A 27,365-nucleotide genomic window follows, 5' to 3' on the forward strand; every position below is an offset into this window, starting at 1 on the left:
TTAAAAACTGAGGGATGGCTCTTCAGCTCAGTAGCTGAAGGCGACAGGGGCGTGAGCACAGAGCAAACACTGAGGGCACACACACAGATTCCCTCGCCTGACCCAGTGGTCAGCTGCCACTGATGCAGAGCTGAAGACTTACAGATGGATTTGATTGAGGTTTATTTGCAAACACACGTCCTCCCCTCCTGGCAGCAGTCCTGAGACACTCACAATCAGCCAACGGGGAGCTGCCAGCACTGCCAGTCACACGAAGGAGATGAGCTCACTGCTGAGGCTTCAAATGGATAAATGCAGCCTCTCTGCAATTCCATGTTAGAGTACAGGCTGCTTGTAGAAGTAAAAGTATCCCTGCAATGCTAACTGGGTCAAACCAAGATAAAGGCAAAACTTCACAGCGTGCACAACCTGGGGTCCTTTCAAATTCACAAACTGCGAGTTCTCTTCCCCCCTCCACTGTACCATTTACCTAACAATAAAGATTTTTAAGGACCTGACTCTAGAGATTTATTTATACAAACCTCCTCTCAGTACCACTGGAAATATTTAACATTTATGCATTTTGTTAAAATGAAAAGAGAAAAAATAGATGTTACTTTTTATGTACCCCTGCAAGCTTGGCTTTTAAAATAAATTATCATTTCAAAACATGTAAATACCTTAGCTAAAAAAGAGTTCTGGGAATCTGTAATCTACTATCAACTTTATTTTTAGCTTTGCCTGACTTTGAGTTTCATGTTGTTTGGGAAAAAACCCCAGAAGTTCCTTCCCGTCCCATATACCCAGTGTTACACTGTACAATTTATAGCAACTCCAGATGGAAAAAACTTACTCTCGTTTGTTTGCTGGCATGAAGATAAATATAGTCCTCATTTCCAGAGAATTAAAAACAACTATCCCTCTAAATCACTTCAATCTTCTATTAAAAATTTATTTTTCCCTTATTATCTGAAAGTTGTAGCTTCTTTTTAAAATTAATTATTAAAATGTTTAGTTTGAACACTCTCAAACTACCACACAGAATAAAATAGAAAAAATTTATTCAAAAGCACAGGAAAAACACACAAAGATACAAGTGCAGAAATTATAAGTTATTATATAAAAATTTATTGGACAAACCCAGTATATTCAGGTGCAATTTCTAGACACAGGATTCACTAATGTGACTCCCTAGACGGTTTTCCTTCTATCAGCACTGGGGAAAGAAAGAGCCTTGCCAACATTGTTTAAATTGACACTAAGTATGACCTTGTGATCCTGTCTCATGAGTAGATGTTACAAGCTAAAATGGTCCCATTGGATTTATTGGAGAAATTTATGCAATGAAGAATGTCCTAAATTAAATCCGACAGGCCCTGATAGGAGAAATTAGCAAATGAAAGATATCATCTCTTTATACTTCGTAAAATAAGAGGCTCTTCGATGCTCGTGCCAGCCATCCTTCCTGGTTCTGGAATTCTGTCTGAAAACGAAACAGACAAAAATATTCTCATGCATTTGGAGGTCCAAGGTGTGAGTACTATCTTCTACTATTGTCAGCTTTGATACACCATATCATCATAGAGAACCCAGGCAATGTTACAAATGAATGTTTCCATGAAGCTTTGCATCACTAAGATTAGATTTCCGACAACTTCCAACTCAGCTGTACTGAATGAGCTAAAGAAACACCATATTCCACACCTTTTATCAGGATCCCCAGCCTGCTGGAATACTCATACATCTAAATAAGCAAAAGCAAGTTAGATGTTAAATAGGAGACTTGGCAGGTTGAGTTTATAAATGGACTTGACTACCTGAATATGCAGCCTAATTAAAAGAGCTGGATAATTAGTATTTTAAACCCACTGCCTTTAGGTCTCCACTAATATACTCAACAAATACATGCAGAAAGTAATTTCAGAATATATTGACTTAAGGTCCAAAGCCTTAAAACTTGCATGGTTTTTTGTGTTTTAAAAGCAATATGCTGTTGTGTCTTATGATTAGTCCTGACTTCTGTAACTAACAGTAACCAATTAAATCTCCATGTGAAGTTACATTGGAGTCAACAGGGCAGGGTGATCCTGCAGTCAGTAGAAACAAAAGTATACTTTAAAAACAATTCTCTTATATACTCAGTTTGTTTTAAAACATGGAGAAATTTCTGATAGGAATAATTGTTTTCTAACAAAGAGGTAATTTATAGCAGTTTTGGTATGGAAATTTTGTTTCTTCAGCCCCCTCTTCTGGCAGAAGAAGAGCAGCATTGTCTCAATGAATTAACTGTTAAAAACTGTTAGTACTTCTCACACTTTTTAGATGTCAGTAACATCTCAGGCCTCATACTTTTGAAATTTTTGGATACAAACCAAATGGTTCATAGTATTAACAGGAGAGTAATAAATTTTCACAGTAAAAAATGAAGCAATATGCCAAGCAGACTCTTTGAAGGAAAAAACTGGACCAATGAACCTTTTCATTCTCTACCTTAGGTGGTATTAATTGTAACCAGTCTGAAAGCAGACCAGAGAGGGCAAATAACATTTAGCAGTGTTTACTACAGAGCAATAAACTTTGGGCTTAAGCTTTTGTGGCAAATGAGATATGAATTAGGTTCTCAGAAAAAGTTTATGCCTATATAAAGAACTGACAGCTAAAGAGTTAAGAACTTTCTAAAGAAATTAGGTTAGACCAGATAAGAAACAGAGATATGCCCACTATTGAATATATTTTATTGAGACTTTTGGTTAAAATCTTGTATTAAATTGCCAATGTAGTGAGACTGTCTTTAGCTGACCCTTTTCAGATTAGCAGTAGTATAAGGGAGTAGAATTTGGCCCGTTGAACCTTTAGGGAAATGGCACATTTGGTGTCAGATGAACGCATTCCTTGCAGAGAGGAGGAGGTACACTGTGTCCAGCTGCATGTTTATGCTTTTATAAGCATATGCATGGTATAGGAAATCTAGTCACAGATAAAACTTCTGCAAAATGACATTGCACCCACCTTTTTGATTTCTCTCAGTAGGTGGTTTGCCAAGGTTCTGCTTTGGATAATTCATCAAAGACACTTTTGGAAGGATATTCTGGGTACTTTCTTCTTTACCACCATGTAAGAAATGAGAGAGAATTCCATACAGGAGAGGTCTGCTTAAGGGAAAAATTACAAAAGTAGTCTGTAAAGTCTATGAAATACTGAGCATTAAAAATACACCTTTTACCCAGGAATTCTTAGATCTTAATATTTACTTCTACAATATGTACAGATGTCTTTAATGATTTAAAACACATTATGCCAAGTATCATTACATAAACAAGCACAGACCTAAGCTCCCCCTGAACACCAACAGTCCTCTAAAAATCTCAGACTGAGACACTCTCCACTGAACTCCAGCTCCAGGTGAAGAAATGGAGCGTGTTTAGCACAAGAGCAGAGATCCACATTCTCATCCATGGATCAGAAGGACCCACACACTCACAAAAGATCAGACTTTGGTGGGCTATAGGCCAGTCCACCACAGTACCTCTAAAACCTGGCTCTTCCTAAGCACCTGACAGATTCAGACAGCATAAGCTACAGAGAATGCTGAACATGTCTGAACCTGCTTCAGCCCTCAGTTCTTTAATGCAGTTGTATTGGAGCACTGTGACTTTTTATCTAATCTCACAGTAATCTTTTTATTGCTCCACACAGCAACTCACAGATATGCAAAGAGCAGATCTACTTTCTGTAGAAAGCAGAATGTACTGGTAAGAGAGTTGTGTTCTGGCGTGCAAGGACACTATCTGGGGAATGCCACCGTGTTGGCAGAATTCAGTGTTAAGTCTGGAGTATGTCTGAAAATGGCCCCATGTTTGGCATCATGAAGCTGAATCCAGCACATCAGAGCAGGAGTGGGATCAGCCACATTTCAGTTGGTGAGAACATTTATATGTGATTTATAATAACGCTGAAGAGAAAAATATACTGGTATACAGAATATACAGTACATTCCAAAATTCCTCCTTACACTGATTTTCCACTTGCATCTTCAACTATATTCAGCTCTTTGGCAAGAAATTCTCTATCCAAGGGCACTTCAGGCTGGCCGGATTCTGGGAAAAAAAATCCCTGAAATTCTTAAGACTGGTAAGAAAAATGCCACCAATTAACAGAAAATTTCAAAAGAGCATAAGAGCACACACCTCCCCTTTAGACTATTAATAACTAACAGTGTATTTTAATTCTAGGGAACTCACTTAAGCATTAGTGATTCATACTCGTAAAATTTACGAGGACATTACAATTTTTATCTTCACCCTAAAAGAATCTAAGGAAAATATTAAAGAAGTCTTACAGCGGAAAGATAAATTCATCAGGCAAACAACTCTCTAAACTACTACTCTCAGACATTTCAAGAAATTTGAGTCGGCAGGCTGTTATCAAGTTTTCTTGCTCTTGCATCAACTACTCTGTCAAACAATGTACCTCAAGGGTAAAGGAGCAGAGAGTAAGTTTTCTTGAAAACTAATGGAATGATTTGGCTTAATGCTGCAAGTAGAACTGTGGAGAGGTCGTTTGTACCCTATTAATTGCCAAGGGAAGACAAGATTATGTAGCTTGTCACGCTTACTAATTCCATAATATCAATGGAATTATTCAACCAAACAATCACTGATTACTATTACAGTGATGACACAAATTCATTGCCAATACCTGCTGTCAGAACAGATGCTGTGTATTTGTACTTGTTGTACTCCAGGTATTCCCGAATGAGTTCATTGATCAGGAGGTTCTCCCGGGACAGCGTCGGCCGCGGCTCGCTCTGGTCGTCCAGGGCATTAAACACTTCAGCTCTGATCCTCGCTCTGATTTGGGCAAGAGCTCCTCTTTTTTCCAGTGTGTCCTTTAAAACTATCACCATAAAAAGACGCGTTAATTTAAAGGCAAACTCATTCAAGCAGCAGCATTAATTAGCCCCGATGCGAACAGAGCTTTGGCGAACCCCAGTGCAACAGCGATAAGGCATCACACCTGCGCACGTGCCAGCACCCACCAGGCCAGGCACGTCACAGAGAGAAGTCAAGCCTTCGGAGAAGTCACAAATACATTTCTTTTAAATCGCAAGCATACATTCTGGCAATTTAAGAAGTAGAATGTTACTGCACCAAGATGTGTTTAAGTACAATGAAATACAGCCCACGGTACACGAGGGGAGCAGCGATGAGGGACGGCAGTCCCCATTTGCGCCCGCGGCAGCTCTGAGGCCCATCCAGGTGGCCGCGGGCCGCCGGGCCGCCCTCCCGGTGGCCCCAGACAGCGCCGGCCCCGGCCCCGACCCCGACCTGCTTTGAGCTCCGCCACCGTCGCCATGACCGCGCCGGGACCCGGATGGCGCCGCGCACACTGCGCAGGCGCGGGAGCGGGCGGGAGCGCCCTGAGGGGACGGCGCGGGGTCGGTGGGAGCTCCCGCAGGGAACCCCCGCAGGGAACACCGCGGGGCCGGGGCGGGAGCGCCCTGAGGGAACACCGCGGGGCCGGGGAGCTCCCGCAGGGAACCCCCGCAGGGAACACCGCGGGGCCGGGGCGGGAGCGCCCTGAGGGAACACCGCGGGGCCGGTGGGAGCTCCTTCAGGGGACACCGCGGGGCCGGTGGGAGCTCCTCCAGGGGACACCGCGGGGCCGGTGGGAGCTCCTTCAGGGGACACCGCGAGGCCGGGCGGGGGATCCGCGCTGCCCGCTGCCGGAGCTTCCGCCCGGCCCCTCAGGGAACGGGAGCCACAGGGGATCCCTCTGCTGCCAGCGGGCAAGGTCGTGCCGGATAGAATAACCAGCATCAGCAGCGCCTCCGTGCTGCCCATGGAGCTGCAGCTCGCTGTCCTGCTGTGCCCGCCCGCAGTCCAGCCCTGCCAGCTGGGCGGAGTGCCAGGGTTGCCGTGCTTTCTCTTTCTGTAATTTCAGAGGTTGTCAAAGATTGGGGAAGGAAACATGGAAAATGAGAGAGAATTTCTCCCGTGTGTGTGGCGGAGGAGTTTTGTACCGACAGATGTACCGTCGATTAAAAGGACTCGGCAAAGATGAGCTTCTAATGAAAAGGACTTGCCAAAATGTAACTGTATATGGCGTGTTTTGCAAACTTGAGGATCCCTGGCGTGTCTGGAGGCTTGTGTGTGTGCTCCGTGTTGCTGCGATGAGTCAAGAGTGTTTATTTTGTCAATGCATTAAGTATTTCCCAAAGGAAATGCAGTCGGCGTGGGTGAACAAACTGGGTTTGCCATGGTCTAGATAGAGCAGCCTGCTGGGGCTTGTAGGAAAATGTGAGTCGCCTTAGGCAGTAAAGCCCAAGACTCACAAGACTTAAGTGTGGGGGGTGGGGAGGTTGGTAGGATTGTTGTGTTTGTTTGTTTTTTACATTTCCTCTCAAAGCAATGTTTATATGACAATCTTCCAAAGCATCTCTGGTAGAGGTCAATAAATAAAATTTAGGAAGAGCAGAAGTGATGGTGAAGTCAATGTGTTTCCTTAGCCCAGCAGTCGCTGTCAGTGAGTCAGAGCAGTGCGTGCCCCTGGCCACCCTGAGCCTGCTGCCCGGATCCCCAGGGCGACTCCGGGGACAAACAGCTGCTTATGTTTAATGTTACGGCATTTTCACAGTCTAAACATGTTTCTCCGCATCCTTCCAAACTTCTCCGTGACGTTGTGAGTCACTCTTCTATCACACCTGATTTCCCATTGATAAGGTGTTGCAGTTTTCCACACTGTATTTTCTGTCCTGCTTCAATTTGTATCCTACAAAAAAAGGTTCATATAGAATTTTGTGTGGTTCTTTTTTCTGCTTGCAAGGGAATTCCCTTTTAAAACAAGATTTCAGTTTCTGTTTCTTGTATTAATCTGTGTTTTAAAAGATGCTGTTACAACAATGGTTTGTGAAATCCGTGTTCAGTGACTTTCTGGTACTCTGAGACCGTGGTTCTGTATCTCTGCAAGTTTGGCCTTGTGTCAGCTCTGGTTTTTCTCCTCCACAATAAATATTTTGAGTCCATTACATTTTTCTTCTGAACTCTTCTGCTTCCTCTCACATTAATTATTTACTCTGTATTTTGACTTTGCTTTGGTTTACAAGGAAATAGAATTAATTGGAAGAGAACTAGTTTGAGGTGGAGATCCAAGTATCATTATTTGAGGAGAAACATCATTAACATGGAGCATGATGACTGGTGACATTGGGACAGTGAAGCTGAGAGAAAAGTATTTAGGATGTGTAACTTAAATTTTGTTAGTCTTTTAGCTTACAATAATATCTTGAGAAAAACACATGTAGGTAAAAATGTAGTTTTCTAGAAACTCCTCACTTCATGCTTATTTACTGTCTTCTGCATATAAAAATAAAGGGAATCATACTTGAACATTCAGCTGTTCTCTTGCAATACTGTAAAGATTTTAACATGTTATGAACTAAGGCATGGGTTAAACTGACAAGCTCGTAGAACTTCTGACACCCAATGTGTGTGGCTTGATCTTTCTGTGATGATTCTGCTCCATTCATCAATGCAGATGTGCCCAGGGTTGGGCTGGACGCAGCTGCTGCTGCTCTTCGACCTGGCACCCTGAGAATGTGGGATCCAGGGGGACAGACCAGAAACAGTGCAGCTGGATGGACAATCTGGCCACTACCAGCACAGCTCTGAAACTGCAGCTCTGAAAGTGCAGGTGAGTAAAGAAGCAGTCTGTGATAGACTTTTGGTATGTGTGATGCCTGCTTTTAAGTTATCTGTTAAACAAATGAGACCTCTTTTTAACAACTTTGTTGCCGTAATTGCCCTGGATGGACAAAAGCATTTTAAATTGACGTTTGTGTGATTAAAGATTTCTGATGTTACTGTAGAGTACTATGTAACCACCCTGCTATTTCCTGCAGCATATGATGCGATTCCTACATACGTACCACCATACTCCAGCTGGTCTATTCTGGTACAGTAGTCAGGCGAGCTGACTGGATTTAACTGATGCATTTTAAATAGGATGTGAAGAGTGCAGCATGAGACACAGCCCAGCGCAACCACAGGGCTGTGCAGTTAGCTCAACTAGTACATATTTTGATGCAAACCTGGCTGTGGATGTAGTTGTTTTGGTTCTGTTCATGCTAGTCAACTTGAACTAGTTTAGGGCATGAAACCAGTGTAACTGGTTCACGCTGAGAAGTGAGCTATTTGAAGGTGAGCTTAGGCTTTCCCTGGGGCCTTCCCCGAGGACGGTGCCTTGGCTCAGTGCCGCGGGGCCCGGGTGCCAGCGGGGCACTGCGGTACCTCTCCTCGGGGGAAACGTGGGGACCCTGTACCCAGGGGCCGGAGCAGTGCCACGAGGAGGGGGATGCCGTCATGCCCGCCGCTGGCTCCGGTCCGGTCCGGCCCGGCTCGGCGGGCAGGTCCGGTGCGGGTAGGAGGCGCAGGACCCTGGCTGCCGGGCAGGCGGGCGCGGCTGCGGTGCTCCGAGGGCAGCGATTTCGCCCCGGGTACGCTGCCGGGGGCGCGGGGCATTTCTGCGTTGAACAAAGGCACGCGTTGGGCTCTGGCCGAGGCCCCTGGGCCCGTCGTCCGCCCCGGATGGGGAGGCGTTGGTGGCCCCGCGGGACGCGCTCACCCCCAGCGTTGCGGGCGCAGCCCCCGGTGCCCGCACGCGGCACCGCCCGCCCCCGCCGCACCGAGGCGGGGCCGCGCAGCGCGGGCGGCGGCGGCGACGGGCTCGGCATCCCCGTGACGCGGAGCCAATCAGGGCTCCGAGCTGGCGCTGTCGGCCCGGCCCCGCCCGCCGCCGCCCGGGCACGGAGAGCTGCGGACGGGGAAGCGCTGCTGCGGGAGCCCGCGGTCGCGTTGCCGCGCCCCATGGGGATCGAGAGCTTCTGCAGCGTGGGCGCTTCCGAGCCCTTCTGGGTGAGCGGCGGGATGGGGCCGCGGCGGCGCGGCTCGGCGACGGCTGCCGGCGACGGCTGCCGGTGTCGGCACGGAGGGATGGCGGGGAGCCGGGTGGGACGGGGATGGTGGCGGAGCCCGAGGGGGCTGCGCCCGGCAGCGGGGCAGCGGGAGCCTGCGGTGCAGGCGCTCCCCCGGGCAGGGCGCGGGGGCTGCGGTGCGCCGCGGAGCGGCCCCGGGCCGGCGGAGGGGCCGGGCCGTGCCGGCGGCTCGTGGTCGCCGCCTGGGCGCGATGTCCCCACGGCCGGGTCGCGGCGGGTGCTGGCGCCCCTCGTGCGCGGGGTTTCCGGCAGGGAGATGCTTGGAGGGGGAAACTGGCGAGGGGGTGCCTGCCCGGGAGACTGGGAACGAGTTCCCGAGTGGCCGGAGCAGGTCTCTGCCCACGCGTTTGGCCGCTCGGCCGCGTTACTCGGGGCCGTGCGGGTAACAACAATAACGGTGCCTGACGGCTGCCGTCACACGAGAGCGGTGCCCGCTCTGGAGGAGGCCACAGACACGCTTTATGTAGCTTTATCGTATGCTTGTACAGCAGTATTTTCGCTCTTCCTTCATCAAGAGTGGTGAGCGCAGGTGCTGTGTGTGAACTGAAAGCCAGCTGAGCCCAGGTGAGCGATGCGGGGACGTTGCGATGGGGTCTTGCTCAGCTGAGACGCGGGTTCCTGTGCGGTGCCCGCGGGTCCTGGCAGCAGCGAGGCACCTGGGAGAGCAGGACCGGAGTGAGAATTCATCTCAGGAGCAAACTGGTTGTATGTAGAAGGAGGTTGTGTGGAGGAAGGGAAGAGCTGGAAGTTGGGAAAACTGAAGGCAACATAGGGGAAAGAGCTACTTGTGTATTCATCAGATATTTGCGAAATGGTTTTGAGCTAATGAGCTGCCTTACTAGTTAAAAAATTAAATAGATGTCTCAACAAATACCACTGTACTGTTTGTCTCAAGAACCATTAGGGTATTACTGAACAGATATATTTAAAATCATCAAGACTAAGGCAATTAGTTTTTTCCAACTGATCAAAAGTGACTCGGCTGACTTACTTTTACATTGCTTATACTAATATCACTTTTCTCCTATTTCTCAGCTTTTTCAGAACTGGCTAAATTATGGGTTGTCATTATGCATATTTTTTCTCTCCCCTGGAATGAGACTTTTCATTTGAAGGGCTAAGAAAATACATGTTTCAGAATTAGTTTATGGAAAAACTGACTTGAGAGAGTAGTAGGATTGTGAAAAAGAGCTGCCAGCTCATACTTTGAGCTGTGGAATTGTAACATCAGGTAGACACAAGAACTACAATTAGGATGTTGGAAGCAACTAGTTTATATAGGATTTCTGACAGCAGATTCCTTTATTAGGAAAACTGTTCTCATGTCTATTACAGCCATTTCTGGTGTTTTTGTAAAAACTACTCCATACATTTTTTCCACTAGTTGCACTGATTCCCAATGGTTTGCGATTTGTCATCCTTCTCCAGATCACATGGACTCTGCCTTTAATTTCTTCCAGCTAAAGATCCTATGGGTGTGGTTTGATTTCTGGATTCTTCGGATCCTGGAGAAAAACAATTGTGCACTTGAGTTGGAGTTAGATGTGCTTGCAAAAATCTTCCTTCATGCTGAACTTGTATTCATAAGTAACACTCTGTTTCCACTTTGTTATTGCATGATTCCCAGTAGGGGAGAGTAGTAATGCCAGTTTGGGTGCTTATGGGTACTCTTGCTGCTGCTTTTTCTAGCATTTCCATTATTGCTGCTATTTAAAGCTGAAGCTGTACTGGATTTTCAGAAATTGTCTATGTATATGCTGTGTTTACTGGGCTTTTAGATACGTCCTGTGATTGTGCTGCTGTTCTTCCTGGCTTCTGGACTTCACTCTTGTACTTCTCAGAGCTGGGTGATAGCTGGATACACAGTGGCACGTGTTACTGCGTTCTTGTGGTGGTTGCATTGGCTGTTTTGGTTGGTCCTGGAGCTTTGCTAGTGGAGCAGAGGATTTCTGGCAAGCTCTGCTTCGAGGAGAAGATGTGTTTTCTGTCAAAAGGGATCCTGAGTTGTGGACAACTCAGTTTTAAATTGTGGGGAAGACTGTGGTTGAAAGGACCTAATGGACCCTTAAAACTGTATACTAATCTTCTTAGGCTTTGCTGGCCAGGATTTTTCTTGTTTGCACACCCAAGGAATGTTATTGTTGAAAGTTCTTGTCTGAGAATTAAACAGATTGGTTTTATTTAATACTTACTCTGAAAGGTCAGGAACCCAAGGAAGATTGCCATCTTCTTCACTCCATTACTTTTTTTTCTTTCTCACTGTCTAACCTATCTCTGTGCCCCTACTCTGTGTTAACTTCACTGCAATCAGATTTTACTGCATGTAGTTATTTTATAGAACTTTATTGCATCTTGCTTCCTTTGAACCAGACTCCTTTTTTAGACAAATACTTAACCCTTGCTTGCTGTAGCATCGCCGAGTGTCTTGGAATGAATATTCCATCCATAATATAAAGAAAGGTGCAGCTGTGCAACATAAAGTTACTGTTTACTGATAGCTGTTGATGACAATAAAAGCTTCAAAAGCTGTAGTGGACTTGGGGTAACGTTTTGCACTACTTGCATTCCAGTTCAGTGGATTTAAGGGCCCATTCAAGCTGTAAAACTTTGTGACCTTACACATTGAGATAGCTTTGGCTAGAGTATCACTGCAGTCTACCTTATTTCAATACCAGCACACAAACACCCAGAGGTAAAGCAGGGTGAGGAACACTGTGATTCCGGTAAGCAGGATAAGTGTCACAGCAGATGTAGAACTCACTGTACACTTTGGCCTCCTGACCTGGATGTCTGGAGATATCTGCACATGCACAGTTGGTGGTCTCAGTGCGTGTACATTTTGAAATAATATGCTGTTTTTGCTTTGAATAAAATCTTGGTTTCAGTTTTTTTTCAGAGCTTGTAAAGCCTGCAGTACCATGTTTAGAGAAGTCTTTTCATGTTTGAAGTTGCTAAAGGAAGAGGTTAACAGTTTTTGTGACACTTTGAGATTTCAAAGCTCTCAATAGGGCTTTTATGAAAAAGAAGTGGCAAATACGCATCTGAAACTTTTGAGGTTCTTGCTTATACTTAAGGGAATGTGAGATAAATGGTTTATATAAGTTCCTATCATGTCGTTCATAGGCAGACACTGTTTATTTTAAAGTTAATTTAGATAGACGTTAACTTCTTTATTTCAGTAGGAATTTAGCAGAATTTTTTCCACAGTTTTCTAGTTGGGCTTTTTGTTGTTGAGAAATGATTGAAAGCAAGTAATTGCATTCACTTCTAGGAGAAAAGCAAGCTTTCAGCTTCTCTGTTTTGTTTTGAAAACCAGAGTCCTGTAATGATTTAAGCTGTATCTCTGGCTGTGTAAACTGTGGCCCATTTCTTCCCTGTTGGTTCAGAAAGCTTTTGTGAAGCCTCTTCACTGTTAGTAAAGAAGTGGTATCCACATACTGTTCTAGGTTTAGCACTTCTTTTTGTGTGAAAACAAACTACAGAAGAAAAACAGACTGGATGAGTGAAGATGAGGCAGAGCCTCGTGTGCAAAATCTAGGGACCAACTTGGAGGGATTGGGCTTTGGTTCCTTTGCTATTATGTAGAGTTCTGTCTGAGGCTTTCAGACATGTTTGTCTGCCTAAATAAATGTATTTTCTTAGTGTTTGTCCAAAGACATTATATTTTGTATTTGGTTGACATTGCTGTAGCAGGAGAGATCCATAATGTAGCTTGATAGAATTTTATTTAAAAAAAAGGTATTCATGTTCTTTAATACATTACAGTTATTAACTGACATTTGTGAAGTGATACTGTGTGACATAAACAGCTGCTGTGCTTACATTGTTCATGAGGACACCAGTAGTTTTACTGAAATAGACTTCTGAAGAAAAAGCAGTCTTCTTATGTACGGAGCAATTTCATGTTCTGAAGATCTGTGGCTTATGCTGTCACACATCAGATAGGCAGTAAATTGGCATGTCTCTTGGAACCCTGCAGCTTTTTGCACTGTAAGATACGTCTTTAGTGCTTTTTCAGTGTGTTTGTGGCAAAGCTGCGGGAGGGAGGGACTTGGAGGTGCTGTGGGAGAGTACTGGGTGAGCTTGATAACAGCTGAGTTTAGTCTCTTCTAAAGAGTACGCAGCTCAGGAAACTGCTTATATTTGCTGACACAGGAAGGTCATACGTGCACAGCATTTGGAACAGAGGAGTAGCAGAGTGTTAAACACAGAAACCTTTACACAAAATGATGCTTTATTGTAATTAACAGTACATTGCATGATTCTCATGCCTTGGCTGTTGTGTTTTTTGGCGATGAAAGCCAGAGGCTTATTTGTCAGCTTTCTTCCATTTATGAACAAGGGTCTAAATGTGCATAGAAAAATAAAACTTAGATTAGAAATGAAACTGGTATCCCTTGATCCAGAATAGATAAAATTAAGGGAAATACAGGGAAATTAAGCCTCATAATCTGTTGTTGATGGGGATTTTCTGAACAGATGATCTGTAGTTCTACAGCTGGCAACCCAGAGTTGCTCAGAAAAGTTAAATGAGGAAAAAAATGCGGCAAAATGCCTGAATAACTCATGGTGTTTCATGCAATTACAATGCAGTTTACATTGAAACACTGTGCTATACTGGGACCAAGTGAAGGTCAGTCCGGGTTGTGCTGAAGTCACTCTGGGTCACATCTCTAAAAAGCGTACTGCCAGGTACTGACCTTTTGCTTACTTTCAATAGTCAGAACTCCTTGCATTACTGTTTTCTCACTCTTTGCATCTGTGGTACGTTCAGATACAGTTTATCCCAACTTAAGTTATTATCTTAGTCCCTTGGTAAGATTATTACCCAGGTGTGTTCAAACTTCTCAGTGATTTGAACTCAGGGTACAGGCTGTTGCATTATTAAGCAGAAGCCCTGTTTTTGGTGCAAAAAGGAGATGGTGGAGAGCAGGAATCTTTTTCTTGTATCCTTTTTAGGTAACAGTGATTTCAGTGAAAAACTTTGCAGAAGGGTAAGCTCCATCCTTTGGTTCTGAAACTAGTAGTGGTAAATATTTTGTTGTCAAATGGCCAAATGTTTTGTCATGGTACTTGCAGATACGGCAGGGTACAGAAATGCAACGTCAGTCGAGAGAGGCTGAATTTTAATTTTGTAAGAGCTAATATAATCTGTTAGATGTTTCTCTGACACACACACAAAAAAATAGCCATAGTTTGGTGGCTTTTAGCTTCCTAGATTACAAAGCTCAGCTGTTGTAAATGCTGCAGGTGTTCCTTTCTCTGCTAATTTGTTAGCACCTGCTTCTTATTTTAGGCTAAAGGGGAAAAAAAGTGAAACATGTTTTTTTTCCTTGGAATTTTACACACAGCTCCAGCTGATGTGGTGCATTCTATAATAAAGGATCTCAACTCTTTGTAAATGTTTGGAAATACTGATGTTTGGGTTTGGGACAAGGAGGTACAGACACCTGATTTAAGTTCAGGACCAGTTATTGGAAGGTAGAGGCTTTTCGTTGGGTGTGTTAACAAGTCAAATCTGCATTATATAAGTCATTACTGTTGAGAACTAAAACCATTTATAACTTGCTAAAACCATTTCTAATAGAAAACAATATGAGAAATTAAGGGCATTTTATTGTCACTGCAAACACTTACTGGTGTTTCCCGCCCTAATTCTTCTTAATATAAACAATTAAGAAATTTAGGTCTCTTGTTTATTACATGGTTATTATTTTTTGTCACTTTTCCACCTCTTGCTCTAACAATCTTGTCTTTGACAACATTAAGAGATTTTAAGAATAAAGCTCAGATTTCAGAATTTGAAATGAAGGAGGGCCATGGTGTCCTCCCTTTTCTGAGGTCTCAAGCTTCATGTATTATTTTGGGAAGCTGGGCTAGAAGACTTGCTTATGAATGATTTAAGCCTCTTCATTCAGACCCAGGACTTGCATGTCAAAACCTTAATTGGAGACCTGTATTTTTTTAACTTTTGCTAAACAGTTATTTGTTCTTTCCTTCCCTGACTCCTACCAGCATTTTAACCAATGAGCTTCATGTTTAGTAGCAGGAGTTTTGTTCCATTCATGGTTTTGTGAGAAATCCACAATTGCTTGGTAAGTTTAGTTCTCCTGTAGTAATAAATAAAACTCCAAACTATGCTTTTTTTGCGGGTGAATGTGATCTCCACGAGGGTTGGAGATCTGAATCTAATTCTTAAAACTCAATGTGGTAGTTACCATTAACATTTCTTATTTCACCTTTGTGGCAGTAGAATAACAAAAAGGCAGAAACTTACTGATCTAATTGGGCTGTTATTGGCCCGAAGAAAGGTCTGAGGACTGTGTGGATATGAGCACCTATCCTCATGTGAGCCCACGCAGGGAAGTGCTGAAGTCTCTTCCCAAACTGGCAGTCAGGCTCACACTGTTCATTTGTTCCGTTGCCTGTGGTAAGTGGTACAGTTCTATGCAGGAGCATAATTCCACAATTTCTCCTGGCAGAAGTAGTTTCTAGAGTCTGTGGAGATCTGGGAATGAGATCAAGTATTTGGTTGTGTGGCTTTTACTTTTTAGTAGAATCCTGGGCTTATGTTTTCCAAAAATAAAAAAATATCACTGCTGCCTTTCTTTCATCAAGCGTGTAAAAAAAACTGTTAGAAAAGTATTATTGTAAAACCTGTACAAGTGTCTTAAATTTTTCTTCTGCCTCCTGTTTTGCAGAGTACACCATTAAATGCTACAGTAAAACATTAATTTTATGTAGTTAGCACAGACTTCAAAGGAATTGGCAGTGTATTGAAAGTTTTATGTAAGTACAGCATGGGGTCAGTCTATGCACCACCACAAAGGTACCATTTTATTTTCTGCACTAACCTCAGTTGCAGGAAAAACAGCTACATTGTGTCACAGGAGAGGTCTGTGCATTTTGAGTGACTTCCTATTTATTAAGGAAAAAAGCTAGAGGAAATAAATGCCAGCTAAGGTGGGAAGATATTTGTCCACATATATTGTGCTACTTCATCTGGACTTGATTCTAGAGCCAGTGGATCCTTTAATGGAAGTAGTACTTTTTTTCAAAATAATTCCAATATAATAGGTATAATATTTTCAAAGGACTTAAAAACACGTAAATAGAAAGTTTGTGATGGTTATTTGAATGTCATATGTCTCATTTTGTGATTTGTTTACCACTTTTAGGGATTTTGTTACTGTCTACTGCTTGTTTCTGTGAATATTGCTGAGGAGACAGGAGAGCTGCAGGTGTGGGTGTTCCTGCTGCTTTTTTAGGGGCTCTTGAGTACTTTTCTTGTACAAATATCTGTTGCTTGTCTTATCAACTTGTCACTCCCTGTGATGTAGCCTGAACCGTAAGCACAGCAGAGCAAATGTGATGCTGGTGAAGGTTGTGCCATGATCATGCTTGTTTAGGCTCCATTCTAGATATGGTCTTAGACAAATGGTGAGCCTCAATACAGGTTTCATGATCTGATTCCAAAATATGAATGGCAGAGCAAAGATGCCATATCAGGTATGAGGGACTTTTAAAGCAAGGTCAGAGTTCCTTTAAAGCAGCTTTAAAAAAGAGGTCCTTTTCTGCATTCCCCTTACCCCCCTCCCTGTTGTGCACTGATGCAGCTCCTCTGAAGATGTAGGCTCAGCCAGATCTGCCAAATCTCCTATCTGGGGAGAGGCAGGAAATTTGCTGTCCTAGATAAATGCCATGAAGCTATTGGCTTTTAGCCTACACTGAGAGAGAGTGGTTCAGTCAGGTCATGGGTTTATAGGTGCTACGCTGGGGAATTTTTCAATCCTGTATCTAGAGCTGGCAGATTGTAAGACTTCCTATTTCAGTGGGAAAGTGATGATACTATTATAATGAAAGTTGTCAGCTGCAATTACAGTATTAGTGCCTGAGAGAGCTAATTACTTTCACTCAACTAAATGTAAACATTGCATTAAACAAAAAGTCCTTTTTACTGTTAGGGAGATAAGATTGAGAAGCTTTATCTTGGTATTACAAGGGAGGTTGTTCTTCTGTGGGTGATATTGAAGTAGTGGGTACACAATGTCAGTGTCAAACTCCATTTGAAGGAGTAAGTGTTGACCATGATGTTAAGATTCCAGCGTGGTTTTGTAATTTCATTTTTTACATAGGTGTGTGGTAATGTTTTAAGTCACTTCTGAATCACAATTTGGTTCGTGCAGGTGGGTTTAACAGTGTGGCTAGCAGCCTGCATCTCCAGCACACTTGCACACAGCAGGCATGAAACTGAGCAATTTGGGTCTCTCCATTTCTGCCAATGAGAATTTTAAAATGTGCTGTTGGTCAAGTGGGATTATTGATGTGAGAACAAGCAACCCCTGGCTGCTCTCTTGACAGCCTTTCCTGGCTGCCAGGAGAGGCAGCCAGCATCAAATACTGGTATTGCTCAGATTAGCCGTACTGGAGGCATGCAACTGCCCTTGGTCTGTCTTCCCTCAGCAAAGGCAGAATAACTGATCTTTTGTGTTGCAACTTTGTCTTACAGTTCTTCTGCCAATGTTTTTATCTTGCCTGTTCCTGAAATTTTAGACAGGAATTAGTATAATTATTAATTTTCCTAGTGTTTATGCACTGTTAAATAAGTGGTTTACCTGTGAATAGATCCACTTGATTCTGGGGAATGCCAAGCATTTTTTGTGCCCTTGTTGTAGACAGAGGGTTTAATTTCAGATGTGATAGGAAGCTTTTTTGTGCCATGAGAGAAAACATGCTACAGGGCACTAAAACTGTGGACTGGTATTTTTGAACCATACTGCTGATGATAGAAATGAAAACTGAGAAATAGGTCAGGTAAATTTAAAAATACCCATCTGCTATTCTGGGAAACTTTAAAATTGTTAAGGAACTTCTGAAAAGAAAAACTAATCTGCAACTATTTAACATCTGAGATATGATTCTTCTGGACTACACTAAAACTAAGCCAACAGTGTATCTCTACTCTCCCAACATCTACCAAGGAAGGAACAAGGATCGGGCTGATTCTTCTCCAGTGGGTTCCTGCAGTCACAGCTTAAAATAAAGGCTGCTTCCAAATTATACAGTCTAATAGCTATAGACCTTACCCCTTTTTTCCTCCTCGTCCTTTATGGCAGGAGGCTGCTAGTTTGGGTAGGCTTTCAGTAGTTGTATCTGTGTCATTTGATGTGACTTTGCAAAGTAGAAGAGTTAACTGATCAGTCAGAGTGAAAATTGTTAATCTTTGAACTGAGAAAAATGGAGTAACTTCATGTTTTAATAGAACTTGATAAAATAGTGTTTCTAAAACTTGAGTCAGAAAAAATGTCATTAATTTGTTAATTAATGTCTGTTAAATACAAAGGTCTGCTTCAGTGAATGTTTCTGCATTTTTCCATGAAGAATTTTTGTTTGTGATGGAAAAAAACAACTGAAACTGGGTTTAAATAAAGCAAAGGAGAAGCATGTACTTTCCACTGGCAGAAGTAGTCTAGACTTGCGTAACTGAACCTGTAATTTAGATGTGAATGCACGATGGTTTCGTGATGAGAGTCACGTGTTTTCTAACTGCAGCGGAATCTTCTAAAGCTGTGGTGTCCTCCAAGCAGAACTTAGGGTATGCCTGCCTTTTGTAATGGATCGAGTTCCTCTTGACCATTGAGGGCTGTCACAGCTCAGTTCAGACAGAGTCTGCTGCTAATGTGTCCTACAGACAGTCCCTGGCCTGCTTGGTGAGTCACTCCGGTGGCCCCAGTGCCTTTTGGGCTGGTGTTAACTGGGAAACTCCAGTAGCTGCTGGTCAGTCTGCAGGGCAGCCGTGAGCCAGCAGTGTGAACCTGAGTGGAAGGGTCCTGTGAGGACATGGGGTGCTCAGCAGCAACTATTGGGTCTGCGGCTCTGTTCCTGTCTGTGCTACTGCCTTGTGTAGATGCAGCCTGAGAGAATTGCACTTGGGGAAGCAGCAGGAAAAGCACTGCTGTCTCTTCTCTTCATGTGTTCCTTGCCTTTTGCCACCTCACATGAATGTAAAATGGAAGGGACTTCTGTGTCTCACCTCTGTGTTGCCATTTCTTTTGTACAGAGAAGTGTTTTTAAAGCTAAGCATGCTCCTACTTGATAGCAACAGCCTCTGGATGAAATCCTGGAAACATATGAAAGAACTGATGTTGCTGTTAAATTCTAGCAGTAGTCTTGCCCAAAATTGCCCATTTCTCCCATCTTCCTATTCTGAGCCCTGAAGTACCATTGCAGTGTGCACTCTTGCCTTTTATGCAGAAACAAACACCTCCAGATAACTTGTAAATATGAAAGTCAAATGAAAGGTTGCACGTTTTTAGAATATCCTCCAGCCAATATGCATAGTAGTCATGCATACAGCACTTCTTGCTTTTATTTTGCCACATGGCAGTGACGTGCATTACCTGCCCTCTGACCTTGCTGGTATTTGCTAGATTCATTTTATAGCAAGCATTTAAAAACACTGAAAAAGAAGTTAACAACTTTCTAAACAGTGTATAGATCTCCGAAAGTTTACTCAATAAAAAGATGTCAATGCTTTTGTTTGTTTCTTGTAAAGCTGATTACATCCTGTTGATTTACTTGTATAATCTTACACTGTCTTAATTTGTGAATTGTAAACTGTTCTGCAGAATCATAAGACTTCTTCTTGGCTGTTGTGCTGGAGTAGAGCAGCTGGGACTTAGAAAGCCAAAAACATTTGCGTGGTGGCTAAATGTGAGGATGACTCAGCTGAAATTTCTGATGAGTTATGCGGTCAGGAAACTTAATAAGTGTGTGGCTTGCTCACAGCGTCTCACAGCCGCTGCCTTGTCACGAACAACTTGTATGACCTCTACACAGATACATTCAAACATAATTGGGCATTCTTACGTTCAACCAGTGTTAGTTCCCTTGAATTGGCTGTAGTAAGCTCAGAGATTTTCTAAAAATGAAAAATTAAAAATGATACAAAGTGAGAAGAATTTTTAGAATGCTGTGGAATTAGAGGAGAAAAATAACAGCTGGGTTTCCTGTGTATACTGTCTGTTGTATCTAGCTGAGAAAGAAATCCTAGATTCTGAAAGAAATCGAGGGAAATGGGGAAGGAAAATGTATCTTCCATTGTTCTTTAGATCTATGTTCTCTTTGTCATTGTGTTTGAAGCTGTTTATTCAGTGGAAGATGGGGATAAACAAGGATCAAAGTGTGGTGATTCTGGGCAGTGGGATCTGCATTCGGCTTTGATGTTGGAATAGAGGGAACAGGCACTACAGCTCCTTTTGGTTCTGTTTCCTCATCTATAAAACGTGGACAATGGGACCTGTTTCAGTGACCAGCTCAGGCTTCTACAGAGGAGTAGGATTACTGGCTGTCATTATGTCCCAGTAGTGGTACTGGTGTTTTGTGTAGTGTAAGCTGTGCAACTGTCTGAAAAAACGCTTTGCCACTGAAAAGTTAACACTATAGTCAACAAGCCTTTGGGCATGGGACTGCTGCTCTTGGCTCAGTGACTTTTAAGCAGAAGCCAGGGAGCAAAGCTTTGGCTGTTGAATATTGCAGTCCATCTGCAGCTGCAATATTGTGCATTGGATTATTCTGTTGGAGAGTCAAAAATCTACGGCACTTGAGAGAATGTGTTGCATGTGATAATTTTTCAGCAAGGTCAGTGATTTTTAAGGTAAAATTTGCTGCAAGAGATTTTCCAAACTCAGAGCAATTGTAAATATGGTATGAAAACTCACGTTACTACTAAATAGTCTGTCATTGTGAATAGTCCTTGTGCCAGTAATTAAAATAGTTATGTTTTTATTACTGTGAGCATCAGTTTTGGTTTGATTGTATGGTGATTTATCTTGGGTTTGAGAATTGTGTTGAGAGAAGTAGGAAAACATTGGGTTATGTCGATTTACATTCTTTTCTTGTTGAGTAGGAAATGAGCTTCAAGGGTGAGCCTTTAACTTGGTTATGTGCCTTGTTGTGGATTTTTTTGTTCTGAGTCCCTATTTCTGATTTTCAAATACTGAAGTTCAGTGTTGGCTTTGTCTGTAACTTAGCCTGTTTTCTTGCCCCAGGATTGGAATTTGACATGGCACACAGAAGATCCAGACTTCACCCCATGCTTTCAGAACACAGTCCTGGTCTGGATTCCTTGCATTTACCTGTGGCTCTGCTTCCCAGTGTACTCCCTGTACCTTCGCCGTCATGACAGGGGGTATATTCAAGTGTCAAACCTTAACAAAGCCAAAACGGTACGTGAGTCTTTGAACAAAATCAGAACTTATCAGGCTTGTTTGGAAATTGGAATCTATTTTCAGCTATGTTTTAGCACAGTATTTTTTTGAGCCTCAGCCCTTACCCACGTGCACACTTCAGGTATAACTTATTTGTTCTGCTTGTGCTTGATTTCCCAGCCTTTCCTGTTTCCATTGCCCTTTTATAAGGCTTTCTGAAATCTACCCTGGCATTGCAACAAACATGCAAATCCTTTTAAAGACCAGTTGGAGAAGACTATTTTAAGGCAACTCAATCTCAAAGCCCATATTTCTATCATAAAAAGAATTTATTATCCTGCCAGCTTCTTAAATTACACGGTATACATTTCTAGAGCTGCTGCAGGTGTTCTATTCTGCTTCAGTTGTGAAACAGGTACTTAATGATTTTGGATTTTTTCTTCCCTGTAGAATAAGTGCAAAGTTTTAAGATGGACTTTTATTCTTCTTATTAAGAAGAATAGCATAGTGTATTGGAGAGGTTTTTGCCTCTGCAGTCTGTTATTCAGGAGTGAGATTGACCAGCTTTCTGCTTCATGATAGACTGAATTACATGGTATTAAAAATCAGTAAACTTTTTTCTTCTAGCTGGAATTCAATAATTAAAGCCAAATTGCTTTTCTTTTGTGCATATGGTAGAATTGCCCAAACAATAGGATCTGATTATGACTCCTGCTAACACGTAACATCTAGTGTTCATCTGTATATTGTGCTGCATTATCTTTGTGAACTGATGCATTAAAGACACTTTTTTCTTGCAGGCTTTGGGTTTAATACTGTGGATAGTCTGCTGGGCAGACCTTTTCTACTCTTTCTGGGAAAGAAGTCAAAATATTTTTCGAGCTCCATTTTTTCTTGTTAGCCCTACAGTATTGGGTATAACAATGGTAAGTTCTTCTGCATGGCCATTGTCCGTGCAAAGCTTTAACCAATAACACCATTTTGGTATTATTCACAGTGCTGTAATTCTTTAATTACCAGAAAAGTAAAGAAGTAAAAGACTGGCAGCTTTTGGCAGTGCTTTTGTGTATGTGACTGTTTATTTCTATGTAATGTATATTCTTTTCCCTTTTTTGCCCACTCCTTATCTTTACTGATACAGAGAATTTCCTATTTAAATGTATTTTTGAATTACACTTAAAATTTCAGACGTTTAGAAGATCTGGGAGATACTGGATTAGAAATGTTAAATAAGCAGACTTTAGCACAGTACCTTTTACGTGTGCATAACCTATTGTAAAACTTAAAATTTGTGAATATGTTTTCATCTTATTTGTCTACAGTTGCTGGCCACATTTTTAATACAATATGAAAGAATAAAAGGAGTCCAGTCTTCAGGTGTAATGACAATTTTCTGGTTCATCTCATTGTTATGTGCCACAGTGGTTTTTATATCCAAAGTAAAACATGCCTTAAATATGGTAAGTGGTTTTTAGCCTCATTCAGTTGAAAATAATCCCAAATGCTGTAGTGATAAAGTAGTTGCTTGGTAATTATGCCAGTCAAATCAGTTAATGATTCATTTAGTGTACCTTCATTCCTTGGGTTGTAACAGCAAAAGCAGCAAGAATTAATGACTTCTGTTTTGAAATGCTCATGAAATTCATAGTGATTTTAACTGTAGCAACAGTTGCCAAGAAAATTGGGTTGTCTGGTGGAGAAAGCGGATGTGTCTGCTCAAGTACACTCAGAGTGTGTAATCTTTGATATCAAACTGCTCTGGCTGGGAGTTTACATCATCTTCCTGTTGATTATACAGTGGATTTCCTGAAACACTTTGTTCAGTGCTGGTGTGGTCTCACCTGCTTGGACAAAATCAAAATGAAATATTTTTATGCTAATTTGCCCTGTAGTAAGGCCTTCAAATAACAGACTAATTGTGGAGCTGCTTCTTGAACCTTTAAGCTGCATTGGGAATTTTGGGAACTTTCAGCCAACTTTTGTCTTCAGCTGTTGGGAATGGGATTTTACTGAGAGTGGGTGTCCATCTATCCCTGTGCTTTGATTTCTGTGGCTTATGTGTTATGCATCAGTCCCAGACAAAAAACTGAAAGAACCTCTGAATTTTGCACACAGTGGAACAAAGTGTAATCTAAATTCTGCTCCTCTAATTCTTATCTTCTATGTGCATACTAACTAAAAAACTTGCTTTCAATACTCTTTGCTACCCAGTGCATAAATGTCTTGCTCCTGTAAGGAATGCACTGACTTCAAATTGGGGCTGTGTTGGCACAAACCATGTGTTAAGGAGAACTTTTTACATAAGAAATCTATGCTTGTATTTTTATGGTAGTGACTGAATAAAAATAAATATGTCTTTCACATCCTCTCCCCTCGCATTACCTTCCCTTTACCAAAATAGACACTGACTTTAATTTGCATGGGGGTGAGTAGTGTAGCACTTAGTTTGCAGAATTTACAGTAAGGAGCTGTTTTCTGTTTAATCGTAACATGTTATTTAAAATTAATTCCTCAAGCATTCTAATTGGAATATTACCTTCCTTTGCAGGGTGCTGATGAGGATGCATTTCGTTATGTCACCTTCTGCATCTACTTTGTCCTGGTATTAGTAGAGCTCATCCTGTGTTGTTTTCCAGAGCAACCACCTTTGTTTTCTGAAACAGTAAATGATCCTGTAAGTGAGTCTGTAGTATCACACGTGCAGTATTCTGTGTAATGAGCTCCAGGGCCATAATCTCCCAGATGACAAGTAATTAAAATTCTGCTTTTTATTTGGTGATGCAAAAGAAGCCCATAACATGCAAAACTGGGGGAAGGGAGGGGCTGTATGTAAGAAAAAAGCACAAAAATACTGTTGCACTCACTGCTGAATAGCATTCCTGAAGGATCAGTTATATGTATTTATATTCAGTAGTGCTGCTGGCAGTTGGTGGGAAATAGTGATTTGAAATGCTGTGCTCCTGGTTATCTGATATGTTCAGTAGGCAGTAGCATGTGGATTCACTTTATTTGAACGTGGGGAAGAATTTAGACCTGGAAAGCTTTTGAACCTGGGCAGGTGGCATTTGATTTCTGTTTTTATCTCTCTTGTGTCAAGTAAAAATTTAATCAGCTCAGATTCAAGAGCAGCTGATGTTAGAGGGTGGTTTGGATGTAGACATCTAATTTTACATTGACAGTATCTTCTCTGCATGTGTTCTTAATTATACCGGCTCTATGGTGGGGATCTAAAGTGACCCAAAGGATGCTGGATCATCCTTGCACCACCTCTGGGTTAGATGTTGAGCCACAGTGGGGTGACACTTGCCACTGCCTGGAGTTTGGATGTGCTGAGTTTAGGAACTTCAGTTCTCTACAAGGTCTAATTCTGGTTTGATGGCAGTTAAGTGACACTGACTGGTGAAGGAAGGTGTGAAATATGTGAGGGGGGAAATAAATACTGCCTTTGTAACTGTGGAGAGGGTTCATGACCATTGCACTTACTGAATCCCACAGTTACATTCTCCACCAGTCTGCAGGGTGCCAGGGGTGCTCTGCTTGGCCGTGGCAGACAGTCTGTGTGTGTGTGCCTGGAAGGTGGAGCATATTGCTGAGTCTTTGGATCCTCTTCGTCTTTTGGTTCTTTTCATCTCATTCACGGGTTCAATATATTTGACCAGGATACCATGGGTATAAGGAAACCTTTTCTTCTTTGATCATGGTTGTAGTAATTACAAGGTGCTTTGAGACCACAGTGGTTTATTTTTCTGAGAATTTCTAGGAGTGTCTTTAGGAAACGGGGCAGACTTCAAATTTTAACCTTCCATTTTGTTGGGGAAAAGAGCAAAGAAATCATGTTAGTCAGCCTTAAATTCTGCTTTATTCCCTTTTTCCAAATATTTCCAAACCAGAAATGTCTGTGAGCCTTCAGTAAAATTTTAGTGTATGTTTACTTAAGCCAGCAAACTACAGTGAAATTTTTAAGATGTAGATGCTGATGTATGTAGAAGTCAGACAATGTGTTTTGTATCTTGTTTACATTATGTAAATCCAGACTCGTTAAAACTTTTCTTCATTCTATCTGGCATGAAAGTCAGTAGGATTATTAATTATTTGTGTGATAACTATTTAATTTTATCAAAAGTAGTATTATTTAGAAAGTAATCTAACATGTTTTAATATTTTAAACTTTCACTTATACAAACCAAGTCGAGTTTTTGGTAGTACAAGATCTAGTGGGCTCTTAGATTCAGAGTTTCCACCAGCAAGTAGATTAAAAAAAATACAAAGGAAAAAAAAGCAATACAGCATTTTATGTAAAGTTCAGAATATTTTAAAATTTTGGTGTAGTTGAAAGTATTCCCTGTATTTGCTGAAGTAGAAGTCTGTCTGTCAGGAAAGCAGGAGTGGCTGAACTCTCAAAGTTTTGTCCCCTTGCCCTTCTCTAACTTTAAAAACTTTTATTTATTCACTAATTGATGGTATTGGATTTGTTTGCAATCATTTTACTGCAGGTGTTTGAATACTTTGGAGATGTGAAACTCTTATCCCCTTTCAAAAAACAAAAGCATCTGTCTGATACATACTTTTATTGTTCCTTGTAAAAGTTGCAGAAAAGGCTATGTGAAGAAGAGAAAATGCAAGACTGTTTTGTGTAGTTGGATTATAACACGGTGCAGGACGGCACAGTACAGGAGAAGCCAGGCTACACAGACATGAGTTAAAAATGCATATGATTGAAACACTTGGCTCTGGCTCTTTTAGTTGCAATACTCTAGTGATGTTTGGTAACTTCTGTAGATAGAATATCTGAGTTGCTCCAGTTATAGTTGATGATAAAACCAGTGGTTTGTTGTGCCTAAGGAGTGGTGTTAGCATTCCTTAGATGCTGTTCAGAGCTCTGAAAGAGGGAAGAGAGAAATGTGCACAGAAATTCTGCAAGTAAATTAATTTTTCATACCATTGAAATTCTCCCAGCCTTTCATAATGCTCTTTTAACCCAGCCAGATTAGGAGAGGATGTGAACCTGGAGAGCAGCTGAAAGAGCCAGCCTTTGTGCTGGGTGTAGGACCCGAGCAAGCTGTGCACTGAAGGAGCTGTGCTGAGCTACTTAAGTATAGATACTTCAGTTTCCCATACATATTTGATGAATGAGATGCAGGGCTCCTAAAGGGTGTTTTGGAGTGCTTTCATGGAGTTTACAATTTTTTTTCATTTGTGTATCTGTGTCAATGGAGTCCTAGCACTTCACTGCTAGAACAGGAGAACTGAATTTTTCATTCATGATTAACTACCCAATTAACATATTTGTGCCCTCATATGGTAGCGTACCTTGCATTGACATAGGCACTGAACATGACACCTGGAGAGACTGTCTGGCCTGCACTGGCCTCTAAAATTCCTTCAGCTGTTTGTTGTGTTGTTGATATGGAGCACTGCTATTCCTGTGTCCCAGTGGTTGAGCCTGCTGTCAGCCCTGACTCTGTGCTTGTGTTTTCTGAACAAGCTCCCAGCAGCATAAATAAAAAAGTTTTAGTAATGTGAGAAAAATACTGTAAACAAAAGGAATTTCAAAAACATCTTCTCTGCACTGCTTGTTTCTTTAGGCCCTTCATCAGTCACTTTGCATGTGGATTGATTTCTTTTTCTCTCCTTTAGAATCCATGTCCAGAGTTCAGTGCTTCTTTCCTCTCCAGAATCACATTCTGGTGGATCACTGGGTAAGATCAAGCTCTGCATAAAGCACCAGTTCAAGTTAGGCGGCACTTTGGGATCCTGCTTTTAGAGTGAAATTAGCAATAATCATGCAACAGTAATTTTGGTTGTTTTGGTTGGTTGTGTCATAGATTAAATCAATTTTTTCTTCAAATTTGATTAATATTTTTTTATTTCCTTTGTAGGGTCTTTGTAATTTTAAATTTTGACAGTATATATTTAGTGTGTTTGATGAAAGAATATAGTAAAAAATGTTCTTTGGGAAATACAAGAAGGTAGAAATTATTTGCTGTATTTAGAGGTTAAGACATTGAAAACCATTACCTCTTTTTGTCCAATGGGCTCTTTTTTTCCCCATTAACTTAATTTTAGTAATGCTATATTATTTGTGAATTAAAACACAGAAACATGTAAAATAATACTGGTATATAGTTGTGGCTGGTACTTGGCCAGAGTTCCAACAGAAAGCTAGATGAAAGGAATTACTTTGT

The 27,365-nt window shown here is 41.9% G+C and overlaps 2 protein-coding genes across 6 annotated transcripts in view; one reads left to right on the forward strand and one right to left on the reverse strand.

The window, feature by feature from the left end:
- Positions 1-1,023: 1,023 nt before the first annotated feature.
- CEP20 (centrosomal protein 20) lies at positions 1,024-5,391 on the reverse strand. Of its 5 annotated transcripts, none has more exons than XM_048321088.1 (5): positions 5,307-5,391; positions 4,678-4,875; positions 3,992-4,076; positions 2,989-3,131; positions 1,024-1,462 (listed from the first exon to the last, which is right to left on the reverse strand). In XM_048321088.1, exons 1-5 carry the CDS (start codon positions 5,332-5,334, stop codon positions 1,386-1,388), a joined length of 531 nt encoding a protein of 176 aa, XP_048177045.1. In that variant the 5' UTR covers positions 5,335-5,391; the 3' UTR covers positions 1,024-1,385. The 5 variants fall into 5 exon arrangements, with proteins under 5 accessions (XP_048177045.1, XP_048177046.1, XP_048177044.1 ...); XM_048321089.1 differs by having other exon boundaries at positions 2,989-3,128; positions 5,307-5,390; XM_048321087.1 differs by lacking the exon at positions 5,307-5,391 and adding an exon at positions 5,148-5,300 and having other exon boundaries at positions 2,989-3,128.
- A 3,173-nt stretch (positions 5,392-8,564) lies between these two features.
- The window catches only part of ABCC1 (ATP binding cassette subfamily C member 1), a 48,335-nt gene continuing 29,534 nt past the window's right edge, over positions 8,565-27,365 (forward strand). Inside the window, 9 exon segments of the mRNA XM_048320465.1 lie at positions 8,565-8,600; positions 8,602-8,706; positions 8,708-8,782; positions 8,784-8,891; positions 21,022-21,198; positions 21,981-22,106; positions 22,503-22,640; positions 23,729-23,854; positions 26,818-26,879. Of these exon segments, the coding sequence (XP_048176422.1) occupies positions 8,565-8,600; positions 8,602-8,706; positions 8,708-8,782; positions 8,784-8,891; positions 21,022-21,198; positions 21,981-22,106; positions 22,503-22,640; positions 23,729-23,854; positions 26,818-26,879 (953 nt within the window).

This window comes from Corvus hawaiiensis, chromosome 16 (genome assembly GCF_020740725.1).
Source record: "Corvus hawaiiensis isolate bCorHaw1 chromosome 16, bCorHaw1.pri.cur, whole genome shotgun sequence".
Taxonomy (NCBI): Eukaryota; Metazoa; Chordata; class Aves; order Passeriformes; family Corvidae; genus Corvus; species Corvus hawaiiensis.

Bases quoted from the DNA above. Each gene is read 5' to 3' on its own strand.
- CEP20 (XM_048321086.1), bottom strand. From the start codon at position 5,205: ATGGGGACTGCCGTCCCTCATCGCTGCTCCCCTCGTGTACCGTGGGCT. The intron at 4,876-5,147 runs GTACTTAAACAC...TTATGGTGATAG, and splicing joins ACCGTGGGCTGTATTTCATT to TTTTAAAGGACACACTGGAA. The intron at 3,132-3,991 runs GTAAGGAGGAAT...TTTTCCCTTAAG, and splicing joins GATGCAAGTGGAAAATCAGT to CAGACCTCTCCTGTATGGAA.